This window comes from Seriola dumerili, unplaced genomic scaffold (assembly GCF_002260705.1).
Source record: "Seriola dumerili isolate Sdu_G_001 unplaced genomic scaffold, Sdu_1.0 BDQW01000025.1, whole genome shotgun sequence".
NCBI lineage: Eukaryota > Metazoa > Chordata > Actinopteri > Carangiformes > Carangidae > Seriola > Seriola dumerili.
The window spans coordinates 3751806-3768183 of NW_019174280.1; the positions used below are offsets into that span (position 1 = coordinate 3751806).

At 39.0% G+C, this 16378-nt stretch overlaps 1 protein-coding gene across 2 annotated transcripts in view; it reads right to left on the reverse strand.

The window, feature by feature from the left end:
- Positions 1-16378, reverse strand: part of fam184a (family with sequence similarity 184 member A) — a 145318-nt gene that overhangs the window by 52670 nt on the left and 76270 nt on the right. For both annotated transcript variants that reach the window (XM_022737911.1, XM_022737910.1), the window contains exons 9-12: positions 14200-14385; positions 4198-4320; positions 2138-2299; positions 350-471 (exon numbers count right to left, since the gene is read on the reverse strand). In XM_022737911.1, the coding sequence (XP_022593632.1) occupies positions 350-471; positions 2138-2299; positions 4198-4320; positions 14200-14385 (593 nt within the window). The remainder of the gene's footprint in view (positions 1-349; positions 472-2137; positions 2300-4197; positions 4321-14199; positions 14386-16378) is intronic.

A 16378-nucleotide genomic window follows, 5' to 3' on the forward strand; every position in this document is an offset into this window, starting at 1 on the left:
CTGGATTCAACTGAGAAGTTGCAGAGCCCTCCAGGGATAATGCTCTGTCACGGTCAATATTGCGAGCTGGTTGACCTGTGTGTGTGTGTGTGTGTGTGTGTGTGCATGCATGCGTGTGTGTGTATTCTAGAAATTGTGGGAAATGAAAATAGGGAAACAGAAAGACTTCAATTTCCTATCCACTCTTAATTTCATGCTCTGTCTCTGTTGAAATACGAGACAAAGACAGTGGGTGATACCCAGCACCTCTCACTGAAATACTCTCATACACACACTCACACACACACATGCGCATACATGCACACGCACACAAGCGCATACACATTCGCATTCGCACACACACACACACCTGAGTGTTTCGGTCCATTTCAGCTCCAGCTCCAACGCCATCTTGTCCATCTTCAGTTTCTCTTCTTCTTTGGTGGTGATGAGTTTAGCTTCATGCTGACGCTTCTGGGTCTCCAACTCTCCCTGGCAGACAGACAGACAGACAGACCTTGGTTTCAGTGGAAAGTGTTAGTGTGCCATCATAGTCTAAATGTGGCTCAGAGGTTTTTTCCGCCCTGAAAAGAATCCAGCTCTGAAGGCAACTCTGAAAACTTTTTTTGGATCTTCTGTAGCGTGAAAAACAGCCGAAGCCTTTGGGAGTGACATTGCTATTAGCCAGCTCAAATGTTGGCCATTGGCAATGTCAATCCAAAAAATAAAAAATTATAGTGACAAGGAAGCCCTACAAAAATCTGGCCTACATTATATGGCCGAAATGATTAGATGATCAATTGAAGAGTTGATAAATTGTAAATAAATTGGTTGTTTGACAGCTGATTATTTTATTTTAATTCTGTAACAGACTGAAATTATGTCACTATGTTTTTAGGATGCTGCACCCCAGAACCTTTGCTGAAGGTAAGCCCCAGTGGACTGAAATAAGGTGTTGCCACAGCCCCTGTATATAGTGTGCTGTTTTCGGCTGTGTAACCTTGTTAAGAAGAAGTTTATTTAAGAGCCTGAACTGTCTTCAAAGTGTGTGTGCATCATTGCTCAGGTTACTTCTGGTTCCACAAACTCAACTCAAACACAAGGATTTGCTGCTTTTCTGTAGTTTGTATCCGTGTAAATTAAATATTTTGGTTGTTGTAGTATTGGTCAAACTAAACAAGAAATGACAGATATCATCTTATTCTTTGGGAACACGTGGTCAGCATTTGTTAACATTTTATATATGATATAAGTCATAAATTAAAAGAGAAAATGATCATGACTACTTTTTAAAGGTCCATATTTTACACTTCCTGTGTTTTATTTGAAGTGTTGATCCATAAGAAGATCTATTTGTGGTTTTAAGAACCAAAAACAATATCAATGTAGTTTTACATCTCCTCTCTCAGGCTTCTCTCTGGAGCTCTAGTAACAACAGGTCGGTGAGCCAATCAGAAGAGAGGAGGCTCTGAGCCTCTCTTCTGATTGGCTGACGGTTTTCAGAGTGATTGGACAAAAATATTAAATAGATTTCAGGTAAACACTCAGAGAAACCAAATCCTGCAAGGTTGGATGGTGGGTCCAGGTGGGCAGGGCTTGGGGCATGGCTGAGGGTGGTGACTGCTTTGTTGTGACATCACAAAGTTCCAGAAGTCCTGACGGCTGGTTTTAAGGCTCAGTTTCTGAATACAGGCTGTGTGCATTTCTCTGTGGACTGAGGCTTTGATACTTTCACAGTATTAATATAGAACCTAGACCTGATCTAGCATCACACTACACATGGACATCTACCTTTATAGTATATGGGACCTTTAATATCAATTATTTCAATTAAATAATGACAATCCTAACTATACTGTGCTGATACAAGATACAGTGTGATTCAACCAAATAAGTTATATCCTGGATGGCAGAATTTGTCCAAGCACTGTGTGTATGCATGTGTCTGGACCTCACTTCTCCAAATGGCTGGTTGAGGATTAAAACCTGGTTTAAGGGTAGTTTAAGATTATGATATGAGGTTAGGCATGCCGCCGTGATGGCTTAGGTTAGCTATAGGGGCAAAGGAATGAGTGTCCTCACAAGTACGATTAAACAAACATATGTGAGTGTGTGTGTGTGTGTGTGTGTGTGTGTGTGTGTGTATGTGTGTGCCGACCTGCAGTGCAGTCAGGAGGTTGCTGGTCTCTCTCAGCCGGGCCCTGGTAGCATCCAGCTCCTCCAGCAGTTTGTCCTGTGCCTCCTTCATTGTGGAGATCTGACCCTCAGCTGTTCCGATGTCCTGCTCTCCCTGCTGCACCTCCTGCTGCAGCCGGGACACCTGCGGGGAGGACAGACAGACACACGGACAGAGTCAGACAGAGAGAATAAACCATATCCACAGCCTTTCCTCTATTGCACTTCAGGCAGTATCTCAGTGTGGCCTTGAAACTACATCAGCATTTTATGCTCAGCGAGGTGGAATTACCATCAAGAATGCATTCAATAACCATTTATATTTCTGATTTTTAAATGAGCCAGGCCCATGTACTTTTTTTGCTAACGTGGCAACATAGTTAGTTCATTTACCTCAGTGTTAAAAGCACAGCACAACTTACAAAATGTGTACATGGAGGGGAAAACAGCAGCAACAACAAACACATTGTTGCAGTGGGTTTATAAATAGGAAACCACCGTCTTAAGAGAAAAATTTAAACTCTGTATTTGTGACCAGGACAAACAATATCTGATTGAACCAGGGACTGAACTGAAAAACCTTTGTTAAAAAAGAATGAAGTCTCTTTTGTTATTCCTAACCATTCAATTCCTGCACCTTGATCAAATATATTTTCAGGTTCATTCTTTCCCATTTAGCTTTATGCTTCACCAACTTTGCTGATAGATAAATAAATAAGCAGCCAACGATTGCATTTGCCATTCCTCTAAATCACTTATAAAATCGTCTCTTATCATTTAGAGAATTTCCATTTAAAATTGAAATGAGCTGTTCACATACACTTATGGCCAAAGTCAAAAATAATATGAGACTTTTGAGCTGAGTCTTTAAAAGGCTAACTGTTATCAATAACATAATTAGAAGTCTATGAGCCAATTAGGTCCTCTGCCACATTCAGGCTGTTAAATAGCTATAACTCTTGGGCTCAGTCTGGATTCAGTTTATTTTCCACATACTGTAAGTAATTTTGTATATTTTAGTGTGTCCTTTTAGTGAGATGGGAGCTGCATACTTGTGACCCTGGCCTCATTTTTCATCCGCTAATATGGCTGGAATATACTGTTTACTTCATCTTTCAAATGGTAAATACTGCTCATTATTCAAGTCAGACATATTATTAAGGAGCTCAGGGTTCACACTCTGGTTTCTCCAACTTTTGGAGGTGACATTAACAACAGGAAGTTAAGAGTTGTGAATGATCAATCATCCAAATCTGTTTGCAGCCACTGTTCTGGAGCTTTCAGTCAAATAAAATGATCTTCATGAGCAGATGATCAAAGGTCAAGGATAAACTTTTGAGCCAACATGGAAAATAAGTCCTTGAAATGTTCAGAAAACTCTACATATACCTAAAATTTGCATGGATCAAAAATCCATATGTTGATGAAGATCATTTTATGAGATTGAAAGCGCCAGAACAGCTACTAAATGGACCTGAGGCTGTTCATTCTTGACCTTGTCAACTGTTTTTTACAAGGTCAAGAATGACCATTGCGCTGCCTGCCTCCAGCAAATTACATTCAGCGGAGCAATGTTTCGATCTAACAGAGATCTTTGTCAGACAAATAGACATCACACATCAACACATTCCTGATGTCTATTTGACAATGTGTCTGTTAGATTGAGACATTGCTCTGTTAGATTAAGTTCGCTGGGGGTTATCAGTGCAGTGTGTGGATCTGTCTGACTTCTGCGTTCAGTTGTTTTTTTTGATCCAGTGCCTGGAGGAGTGTTTTTGGATGTGCGTACCCTACACCCTGTTTATCAAGAATGAACTTTAAACCTCAAAATTAGCACTTTTTTGACTGTGGTTTTGAAGCTTAGCTAGTTAGCTAGCAAAACTACTATATTTCTGAATGTATATTTGACAAGGAAGGCTTATGAGAAGGCTTTTAAGTCTTTTAAGGCTTAAAATGGCTTTAAACTTGCAACTGTTTGTACACTTCAAGTTATTTCATTGCATATTTCATGCATGAATCAGTTTAAAGTTCTGGCTCTCCTACCTCCTCATTGGCTGCATTGAGTTTGGAGGTCAGCTCCTCCCTCAGCTCGTCCAGCTGCTGCCTGAGGAGTGTCTTGTGCTCCTCCAGTGAGAGGCGCTCCCTCTCAAACTGCTGCTCCAGCTCCTGTGGGAACCAATCAGAAACACAAATCAATGTCAATACAAGTAAGCAGTAAACAAGGAACTTGATTACCTGGATCAGTAATTCTCATAGAGGTGAAACATTTCATGTCCCCAACCAGTAAGGCTGTGAATGTTTTATTGGAAGCCAAGGAGCATTTCATTAATGTTCATGGTGTTTTACATCTACAAAGATTCTCAGTCATCCAGATAATAGAAAATCTGAGAGAAACAAGTTGTGAAACTGATGTGAACTGATGTGGTAAGTGGCAAAACATCATCCAGAGCAGCATTTTTCTTTGACCCACTATGACTTTATGAAGAACTAGGAGCCATTTGTAAGGTTTGCTATTGCTACATAGCTAAGGTTAGCATTAACACCTGTTTACTGACAAGTCTAGAAAAAAAATTGCAAGTTGCATCAAACTTTATTCCTTTACTCACCAAGAGCTCTCTCCAGCAGTAGACAGCAACACCAGTGTTAACTCTTGTTTTGCGTCCATTTCTATCACTTCTTTTCTTCTACTGAAATTAGCATGCTAACCAGCTCGTCCCAGCTCTGTTGGACCATTTTGTCACTTTCCGATACAGAGTCACTCTACTGTCCAGTCTGCCCTGAAGAAGTAGCTGCTCAGAGGGTGCATTATAATTATAATTATAATAGGCAAGACTGGTAAGTAAACAGCTGATAATGCTAATGTTGGCTATGTAACAATAGCAAAAATTCCTTCTTTAACATCATTATTGTGTTAGACAGGTCAAGTGAAGTACAATTCATTGTATAAGTTGTGCGAAATCAAAGCAAAGGGTGTAATATAGTTTTTTCATGAATTTTGTTGGTTAGTCAATACCAAGTCTCGAAAACCTGACGGCAATATCACACTTGTACAAACACAACTCAAATCTCTCATGCAGTATTCTCCTCAGTCATGGAGCAGATCCAGATTCTCTCTCCTCTTTATTTGACATTACATTCACTGCATTCATCTGTACAAATTTCTAAAAATACTTCAAACAATTTCATTGTCCTTGACAGAAAGAAGAGAAACAGACTTGCATTGTTAGCACAATAAAGCTTATTATGCCTGCTGATGAATGGGGAACGATTTCTTCTATAGTGTGCGATGATTGCTACTTCCCAAGGACAATTAGAGCTGAGGGAAATTGCTGTAATGTCAAATGAAATCTGCCACCATTATTCATTACACAGGAGGATGGAGTTTGTAATGCTGTTACAAAAAAAAAAAAACATCCAGTGTATTGACTACTGTGACACATTTTCGTAAAAATGAATGGTACTTCACAAAAATTGATCTGAATGGAAGGAAGAGGGAAAAATCATAGTAATTCATGTGTGATGCTTCATGACATCTTGTATTTCACCCGCTGGTTAGGAGGTCAAAGAGTGAGGAAAGTTTCTCTGATGGCAGATGATAACTGTGAGAACTGTTACTGTAGCTTTCATCGCTAAAACAAATGAACACTGACATGACAATCTGTGATTCTTTGGACCAAATTGTACTAAAGAGCTTGAAACTGCTCAAACATTAGCTTGCCAGTGCTTTCCCTACTGTCTCCCTGTGGTCGCTTGCATCAGGCTCAACGCCCTGATGCAATCATAAAAAAAAAAAGGGCCAGAGCCTGCCGAATCGGCACAAAATAACCTCATGCTACAGCAAGATCTCTCCCATCCGCAGTTCGCCTGGAGCCTCCTTCTCCCACAGGACCCTGCAAAGTCTTTTCTCTAGACTACTGCTTGCTCATAAAATCGAATGGTGAAATGGGTTTTGGGCAAAAATCTGGACTCTGGACAGCTAACTTACTTCAAGCACTCTTCTGTTCATACATGCTGTTCTAGGGATAATTACCAACTCAGTGCTTTGTTCTACCTGCTGTGATAACTTTTTTGTGTAGATGCGATCCCTACAGTCTCTGATCTATGGTAACTTGAAGTACTTGAAGCTGCCATCACTTGATGTTTTTGATCACTTAGTTGAAGCGGAACAAACTGTAAAAACAACAATAACATACCATCACTTTATGAAGTTGATAAGTTGAATGTGTTAGCAAAGAGTTTCCTATTTACACATTCTGCAGACACAAGAGGAAAATTAGCATTCTTCTGCAGTTGTGCTTGTGTCCACCTGATTAATGAAAGTTTAATAGTCTGATAATTAATTCTTTAATAGTCTCTCATTTTAGCTCTGTTTTGGTCTGCATTAACTCCTGAGGGAAGTACCTGGCCATCTCTCTGCTAAATGCCTCATATTGACTTTCTGTGTCTGATGGTAGGTGTTTGGCAGGTAGTGTACAGTGGGTACATTATGCTGAAAACAGCTGCCTGCTGCCACTGGAAAGAAGACTAATGAGAGTGGTGAGAGTCAGCCAAAACAGTTGTGGCCCATTAAACCAAAACAGTGAGCTGAAAGAGCGGAGGACAGGAGCTGTAGAGGTGAGTGATACTTCTCTGTGGGTTTTGTTGTGGGTTTATCAGTATATGTAACAACTTTTTAAACCAATGTAAATATACAAATATCAGTTAGTCCGACTTTAAACACTTTGTCCTTCCTTTTCTGCAATAAAGAAAGTATTGGTAGTAATCAAGTAAAATAATGGCGATAAGCCAACCTTTTTTGTGTTGATCTACTAATAACTGGGATGATAGTAATACTACCAAATGTCTACCTAGTTGTCTTAAAGGTATATTGTATAAATAGATGTCCATGTGTTGTTTGATTATAAAGCAGGTCTAGGTTCTATATTAATACGCTACAGAAATGCACACAGCCTGTATTCAGAAACGGTGACTTGTAATGTTGTGAATGGTTGAGTGAAAAAAGTAGTAAATGGTAGTAAATGCTCAAAGGGCTTCAAGTGCTCAGTCATCTCATAAAAAATTTAGATAATATGTGTATTATGTTTTCAATTTTCATTTGATTCGGTACTGCTAGCAAGAGTTCTTACTATTGTTCATTCTGAATGTCACAAAAGGAGAATTAGCAAGTTCTCAACTGTAGTCAGAGCCTCTATGATCACAAGTAAAATGTCACTACCATGCACCACACCAGACTCTCAAATCCCAAATATGAAATACAACAATCATGAAATCAGTCACAATATAGAAGGAATCTTCTGGTCAGTGGTCAATCAAAAACACACAAAGTCAGATAGGGAGTAATCAAATATGACACATCTGGATTCATGTCGCGGCTCGCGGCTCCATTTAGAGGGTGAGACCGAGGTAGAGCCGACCTTTCCATTTAAATTCCAAACCCAGCTTTCTCACAGACAACTCACATTATAATTTAAAGTGATGAAAGAATGGAGGTGATGAAAGAAAAGATGATTAACTAGACGTGATAAAACTGGGATCAGACAAAAGAATCGAGTGATGAAGAATGGAGAGATGAGGACTCATTTCTTCTCATCTATCTAACCCGTTATTTAGCAGAAAAGATATAAAACAGACGACTGAACCGAGCGAGTGAACGAGGAGTGAGTGAACGGTCCCTCCCTGCCACTCTTTTCAATTGGGGCGTTTCTGCTCCAACACTGACAGCATAACCATGAACAGGAGTGAACAATGGCAAATTGTTGTGGCGACCGGAGCACAGCAGGGAAGAAATATGAGGCCATGGAAATCACATACGGTTATAGAAGAGGAATTCTGCATATGGAATGCATATCTAATAACTATGGAAATGCATAACGCTCTACTCTTAATGTAGCTGTCATCTCTGATCGGGTCTACTGCGGAATATCATTTAAAACAAGTCCTCATTATGCAACTTTGATGCAAGAGAATACTTGATCACTTGCTTTCACATAGCTGTGTGTGACTGGAATAAAAGGACTCTGTAGAGATTAGGCATCATCACAAGGCTATTTCAGGCTGGTGGAACTGTACGCCTCAGCTGCAGTCAAATTAGTTGTAGGCTGTGGTTTGGAACAGCTAGACCTCAGGCTCATTAAACCGGTCCCAGGGCCCAGTTTGTAATTCTAGGGGCAATTTCAGTGTCTCATATCAGATGCAAAGTCGCCATGATACTAGAATTTGGGTGTTTGGTTCAGAAAATCAGGCAGAAGAATTAGCATTTAAATTCTGTTGAGCTGTGGTCATATTGCTGGTTATTTTATTGCTATTGTTATGGTCACCGTTACCAATATCATACATTATCCTGTATATTATATCCTATATTATCCTGTATCTGTTATAGTTTGTATTTTAGTTTTCTCACATCTCAGTACATAGCGTTTTTTTTGCTGCCATACATACACTCACACCGACGATAGATCGAGGGCAATTTGGGGTTCAGGATCTTGTCCATGGAGACTTGGACGTGCACACTGGGGGAGCCTACAGGCTCAATTCCATGGAATTGAACCACCAAACTTCCGATAAGTGGACGGCCCACTCTACATCCTGAGCCAGAGTTAAGTGATGTGAATCATATGCTATCACCTTTAAAGTCACCAGGTCTCAATCCAGTTGACCACCTATGGGAGATTTTGGACCAGCGCTCTACCATGAAAACACCAAATGAGGGAATATCTTTTAGAAGAAGTGTCCATCCCTCCATTAGACTTCAGACACTTATAGAATCAATAACAAGGAGCAATAAAGCTATTCTGTAAGAATACATTCAATACACATTCTCTGTGATTTTATTGACTTGAACAACCTAATATTAAAGACACTCAAAAATTCATAATATAATGAAATCTAAGAACACCAAAAACTACAGCCTCAAAATAACCAGCCACCGCCCTGACAGTTATACTGTATATTACAGTATAATATGTTCTGCTGTGATAGTTTTTACTATAAGACTGTTCCATGGAATATTAAATATACATCACAGTGTACAAGGGGTTCTGTTCTGGTGATACATCTCTAGGATTTGTCTCTTTATGAAATCATGAAAGCATTTTTGAATTTCTAGGTTATCTGGTTCGTGTTAAAAAAAACAAGGTTAAAATGTTCTGGATCACAGGACTGATAATTTGAATCAGGTGTTTTCTTTGAAGGACCTTCAAGAGGGATTCCCATTAGCTCATGAACTGATCTTTGTTGAGCTGATTTTAGCTGAGGACAAAGGATAAACCTCACAAACAGAAACTCATATGTTCTTCTCAAGAGCTAAAAAGGGAGTAAAAATATATACCATAGAATATGCAGTAGACAAGCAGCGTAAAAGCGCCATCTAAGAAGTGGGTGTATACTGTATGTATGAGCTTAAGCCCTGTTAGAGCCGACACACTCTGTGCTAAGTAAGTAGCAGTGAAATATTTATGCTGGAAGTTTTAGAAACACACACACACGTTAGCTGCCAGAGTCATGTCCCTTGGCCACCGTTCACATCCATCTCTTTCTCCATCACGTCATTTTGTCCTAAATTTGATTACTTTACTTCACTTGATACTCTCCAGTTGCAGTTTTATGTGCAATAAATGTCATCAGCATTACGAGCAGGGCTGTGAATTTAAATCTCAAGGGTCCCGCATCCGTTTTAAATGTCAAAACTCAACACCTTTTCCCAAGCCTTAATTTCCTGATTTTTGGAAATAAACGTCAAATAAAAATGTTTTAAAAGCTCAAATTATTACACAACTTTTCTGAAAATCAACACATTCTTCTACCGTGGATTTCCTCTCTGTGTTAATCTAATTAGTTCTTCATTGTCTCCTGCACAATGGCACACTAAAGCTGCCGTGTGGGTTTGTGTGTGTGAACAGAACGAGTAGTAGTTTCAGCATGTTACAATTAGAGCGTCAACATACTTGTGTCACCTGTGTGACTCACCTCTCAGGTTGCTCACACTCTCCACATGTCTCCCATCAGCTGCCACATCACTGAACTCTGTTTTCATTGACAATTTCTTTTTATTTGTCTTTTTTCTGATCTTTTTTTGTAACGTTATCTCACTGACAGAAGCTCCTCCAGGTTACTCACATTTCCACCCGCTCAGGTTATGTGAGCTCAGAGGTGTCCTAGATGACATTTATAGGTGAGAAATATAAATGTGCTCCCACGTCAGTAGCTTGCATTTGTTCCTTTTGAGGTTGCCAGCTTCTTAGTCACTCTTACGGCCCCTTTTGATGTATTTTAGTCTATAGGCAACCTCTGCAGATACACTTTTTTTTTTTGCAATTATCTTGTGTGAGCTTGTGTCACCTGTCATGCCTACATAAAATTTTGTGTTAATTTTATACTGCAATTTCAATGTGGGGTCTTTTATATAACCGTGTGCAGAGAGATAATAAATTCCAAACCGGTGTTCAGTATGTTAAAGGAGCTGCTTGTTCACTGACTCATACATTAGACCTGTCAGCAGACCTTTGCACCTGCTGACACTGATAAAGGAATGTGGGCATATGTTTATTCCCAAAAGAAAATCATAAAAATAAACAAAGATGTATGTTTTCTGTCTCTATCTTCAGGCCTTACCCACCATCTTAATCTTGTTTCTTTCTCACCTATCCTGCTGTTAAATTCTATAACAATTTCATGAGCTTCACTGACACTCAGCTTCTCCGTTTCAATATAACTGCTATAATTTAAAGATTAAAAAAAAAGGTTAATTTACAGCTCTGCCATGGTTTTAATAAACACACTCAGGCAGTCATGGATATGGTAGCCCAGAAGGGTCAACACAGTGCAAAAGCCACAACACGGATACAAAAGTCACATCACAAATACAAAAGTCACAACATGAAAACAAAAGTCACAACACAAATACAAAAGTCACAACATGAAAACAAAAGTCACAACACAAATTACAAATGTTTTACGCACCACAAATACAAAAGTCACAACATGAAAACAAAAGTCACAACACAAATACAAAAGTCACAACATGAATACAAATGTCACAACACAAATACAAAAGTCACAACATGAATACAAATGTCACAACACAAATACAAAAGTCACAACACAAATGCAAATTGTGCCACAACTGAAGTGAGTAACGGTCCATTGATATAATTGGTCCTAGTTGCTTGGGGACAATAATTGCTGGCAGACTATTATGACTGGGAAAGTTTTGGAAGACGTTTGAGAAGTAAGTGGAAGATTGTTGCTAGATAACTGTGATTAATGTCGCTATGTGTTGGCACATTTGAGAAATGTTGTTCAATATGTTTGTATTTTCATATTTACATGCTCTGCCATCCAGCGTTAGATTATTGTGAAGCTAGCTATGCAGTAACCTACGACACTTAGGTTATGTTAGTAAATCAGATGAATGTAAAGCTGTAACTGTGTTTGGAGACATATTAATGATATTAGACTAACCTTAGGGTGACAGTAGATTAACTGTAGAGATTGTTCTTTGAAAATTGTGTGTATTTTAAACACGTTCAAGGAATTAAAACCTAGTACAAAGGAACATAACATCTAGTCTGCCATGTACGGTACCCCTTGTGAGCAGTATCCCCTCTTAACTCTCCACATGGTTTAATTACAATTTGAGGCAGTTATCAAGAGTAGAAATATTTAATACAGATGTTTGTTGGAGCTGTTATATATATATATATATATATATATATATATATATAGATTGTCTATGTCAGTGGTTCTCAAAGTGGGATCCAGGGGCCCCCAGGCGTCCTTGAGGTGGTTACTGGGGGTCCCCAGCGAAAAGGGGAATAATTAATTTTCACTATGATTCCATCCATAAGTAACACAATGACAGAATGTTTCACTGTTTTAGTCATGGGTTTCAAACACTTGTAATAAAACATCTAAAAGCAACTCATATGCTATCATACAGACCACTGGTCTGTATGACATGAGACCTATCCCTATTCCCCATTTCAAACATTGTTGAACCTGTTTTAAGAAGCCTCTACTCATTGTTACATCTTATCTCAAAGTCCAAGAGAAAGTATGTGCTGTCTATAATTAATAAATTATATGCTCTAACATTTCCATCAAAAATCTGCATAATAATCTAGTTTATTCTTCATGAGAGATGCACATAAACGTGAGATCTCCATTTCATTACCATACCAACTTTTACAGACAAGGCTGCAAACTGACAAACTGTTGGTAGGAAGGTATTTTTTTTATAGACATAGTGAAAGTGTTTCAGAGGTAACAGTGAGTAGGACATCGCCTGTATTCCAAAGCCAAATTAATTGGGTGCCAAACTCAGTAGTCAGCGTTTCCTTCCATAATTTTGTTTGTGTCAAGAAAGAAAAAAGCTTTTGGAACAATATTTTGAACTTTGTGAGACACAACAAATTCACAGTTCAGAGTCTCGAGGCAAACGAAGTGAGTAGCTGCTTTCCAGCTCTTGTAGCAGATGGTGCAATCAGTCAACAATGTAGAATTAGCTTGGAGGTTAGAGAGGCAGGCTTGTGACTGGTTACTTGTTGAAATCCCTCAACCAGCTCATAGTATGTCTTTGGGGAAGTAAATGAATGGTGTTGTCTCCTCTCTGAGGAACTTTACAGCAGCTTCCAACAGGAAACAGTGGTGAAATGTGGTCATGTGGTGGGTAGAATATCCCTTCATTACCTATATTTTTTATGTAGATACCAGTGCCAGTGTAAGGGTCAATATACCTTAATACATACACAATATAACTGTGATCATTGGTTTGGTTGTTGATCAAACTAAAGCATATGCGGACACCACAGGATCTCTGTCATTCATGATCACCACTCGTTTATTAACAAATTTAACATCAACAGACTGAAGTGCTGTGACAGGTCCAAATCTTTTGGCAGGCGGCGAGTCCAGTACACAGAGAGACTGCGAGAGCCGACAGCTTGTATTTTGAATGAGTCAACCCCGATTATCACACAGATAGATTTTGTTTTAGTTAATATCAGCAGTCATTCCAACAATTTGCAGATTAGCAGTGAGTGAATAGTGGATTCTTGGGAAAGGGAATTGTGAAAATTGTTGAAACTGTACAGGCGTTCAGCAATACATCACTTCTATCTATCAAAGCCCCGGTTTTGCCCTTTTGCTAGTGGAACTTTCCATCCTGCCACAGCATGATCTTTACCTAATCCTAACTGATTAATTTGAACATCACGGGTTGCGTTACTTCAAATTTGTTTGAACATGACTTTTTTGTGAAAGTGACCGCCCTAATATGGCATTAATATAGAAGTATTATAAACATAATATACTGGCTCCTTGCTTAGTGTTATAAGTTTTATGTTTACAATGCAATAATGTAGTATGTTGTGGCTGCTTGAGGTGAAGTTAGCTGTAACTACTTTATACACAATTAGCTGTATGAAATAGTTAGTAAATAAATACCAAGGCATCATCTTTTAGCTGTAACATAACTAGTCTCCATCAACGAGATACATGTTGTGAAGCGAAGAGCCAACATGTCCAACTGCATTGTTGTAGACTAAAAGTATAAAATTGAACAAAATGGAAATATTAAAGTAAAGTAAAATTTACCTAAATTCACTTTCACCTCCAGTGTCTGTACAGAGAATAATCCTATCCACCAAGCTGCAGAAAACAAACGTCCCAAGGACACCGTCTTTATGGCTTAAGATGAGCCCCGAGCTTGATGATGCAGTATCAATTAAAATATACAGCTGTTCATTTTTTCTCTGGCTCTGAGCAATAAGCACTTATTACACAAGATGCAGCAATCTGAAAATGAATCTAATTTTTGTTCATTGTGCAGAGTGAACTCACCATCTGATGCACCCTCTTTCAAACGCATTCTCATCTCTTCTCCATCTATGGATTCTTTTGTTTTCATCTAAGCAGATTCAACATCTTTATGATCTTTTATGATTGTGTGTGTGTCAGATGTTTCAGAAAAAGGTAGGGTTCATACCAGCAACAACAGCTTTGTATATTGGTCTAACCTTGTGTGCGTGTGTGGGTGTATGTACTCACAGCCAGCAGGCGGTTCTTGTCCTTCTCAGCACTGTTAAGAGCGTTTTCCAGGGTCACTCTGTGCTTCTTGGCGACTTCCTCCAGAGCCCGAGCCTGGCTCTCCTTCATCTGGCTGGCCTCCTCTTCGTACTGAGCTCGCACGTTGTTCATGTCCTTCTCATGGGACACCTTCTCCTCGTGCAGGGTCTGACAAACACAGAGAATAAATATGCATGCACACACGCATTTAAAGTATGCTCAAAGGTGAGTGTTATGATAGACACACACATGCACACACAAACAGAGCATTCACACCATATGCTGTATTATTCAGCCATATTGCCAGTGTTTACTGAGCGACAGCCAAGGAATCAATACTGCACTCTGTCTGTCTGTATCTGCAATTTTGTCTCTCTGTTCCCATCTTCCTCACAACTTCAGACTCAAATTTGTTTTTCCTGTGGCGCTAAAACCCGGTATCTGAAAACAGAACACTCTAGAGCACACTCCATCTGGCATTATTGATAATGGGGTTATTGATTATGGAGCTATGAAGCCTATAATCAGTTGGCAACATACCCTGACCATCATTATTATTCTGAACGGAGTGTTTGTTGCTGTCTTCAGCATCGAGAGAGACAGATGCATTTGTGTGACCTTTTGCTAAGCTCCGGCCCTCTTAGTTACTGTTGCTACGTTGGTCAAGCTGATAACAGGGGCAGATTTAGCACTTGAAATTCTTAGTTATTTTTGAAACAATGGGTCTTTGATTTCATAAAGAGAGAAACCAATAGCCAGAAACCGTCAGTTTTGTCATCTGAAATGACCAGGTGCTACAGGGTGTTACCAGCTGTGCTTGCACTTGATGTCACATACAAGATATGATGCTAAAACACTAAAACTTAGAGGTCCCAGGCTTAAAAGTCTGCATCCTCACTACAATATTACAAATAAAAATGTAGCTAAATTTAATTTTGTTCTAATATACCACTGCTTAGAGCCTAACTATAGAAAAATATACTTGGACAAGCAACAAAGAGTTTAAGACTTTTGCTTAATTGCTCATTCAAACAGATATATTATGGGGTTCTGAGAATTTGGACTAATGTGTTCTGCAAATATAATGCTCTCTCAGATAGTTTGGCTTTAAATTTGGCTGAGGGTGCTGAAGTAAGCTTCCCTCAGTCCGATAAAAAAGTAGGACAGAGCCTCAAACGTTAGCCTGAAATATGGTATACTAGCATCCTGGCAAACATTAGTATGCTAATGTTTGCAGCCTGAACAAAGCTTGACAGACATGCCTGTCATGCGTTTTGGTTGATGAACTACGACTGGACAATCGCTGTTTGTGAATGGGGGTTAGCGAACTGTCAATTGGGATACATTAAAGGCATGTTACATAATTAGTTAGTTGAGTGAGTTACTAGTTATTATTTGGATAAGAGGAGCGGTAATTCAGGGGTTATTTTATAGGATGTTATGAACCAGAAAAGAGCAGCCGTAATATTTTGAACTGAAGGAGAAATAAACCCCTTTGAGAAAGGTGGTCAAATATAGGAGAAGGCAAAAGATGTAGCTACTAAGCTTCATACATTGTGTAAGATAAAGACACATAGACTGGCAAGAGCAAATGCCGTCTACACCAAGCAAGCGAGTTTGTCACTGGATAGCTGATACAGTATGAATCAAGGTTATGGTCACAGTGAACAGTGCTTTTTCTTGGGAAACTGAAACTAGATAGAACTAGATTATTTACTTTAGGTTTAATCAGGGGAGCAGCTGTTTCTTCATTGCATGGGTTTTACAAAAAATTTTAATTAGCCAAATCATGCCAGAAAAGCCACATGGGAGTAGTTATATCTATTACTTGAGCTGACATCAGGCACAGGAAGAGACTCCTAAAGTAAGCCAACAAATTCTCTGTATAGCAAGACGATCTGACTACTAATAAGGTGAGATTCAATACAGTTGTAGATATATTTGTTCACTTCAGGTATTCTGCTGACATACGTATCTACTGTATCTCACAAATAACAGTGTGAAAGTTTCAAGTCTTTGCTTTGAGGCAGTTCACTTCTTTTTTGCGTGTTTGACATTCACAAAAATGTTGAAGGACCAAATGGATAAAGATAACAAGGCATAAATTCAGTGATTCGGTTTTAAGTTTCTGGCATATTCTGCTGAATACTGCATATCTTCC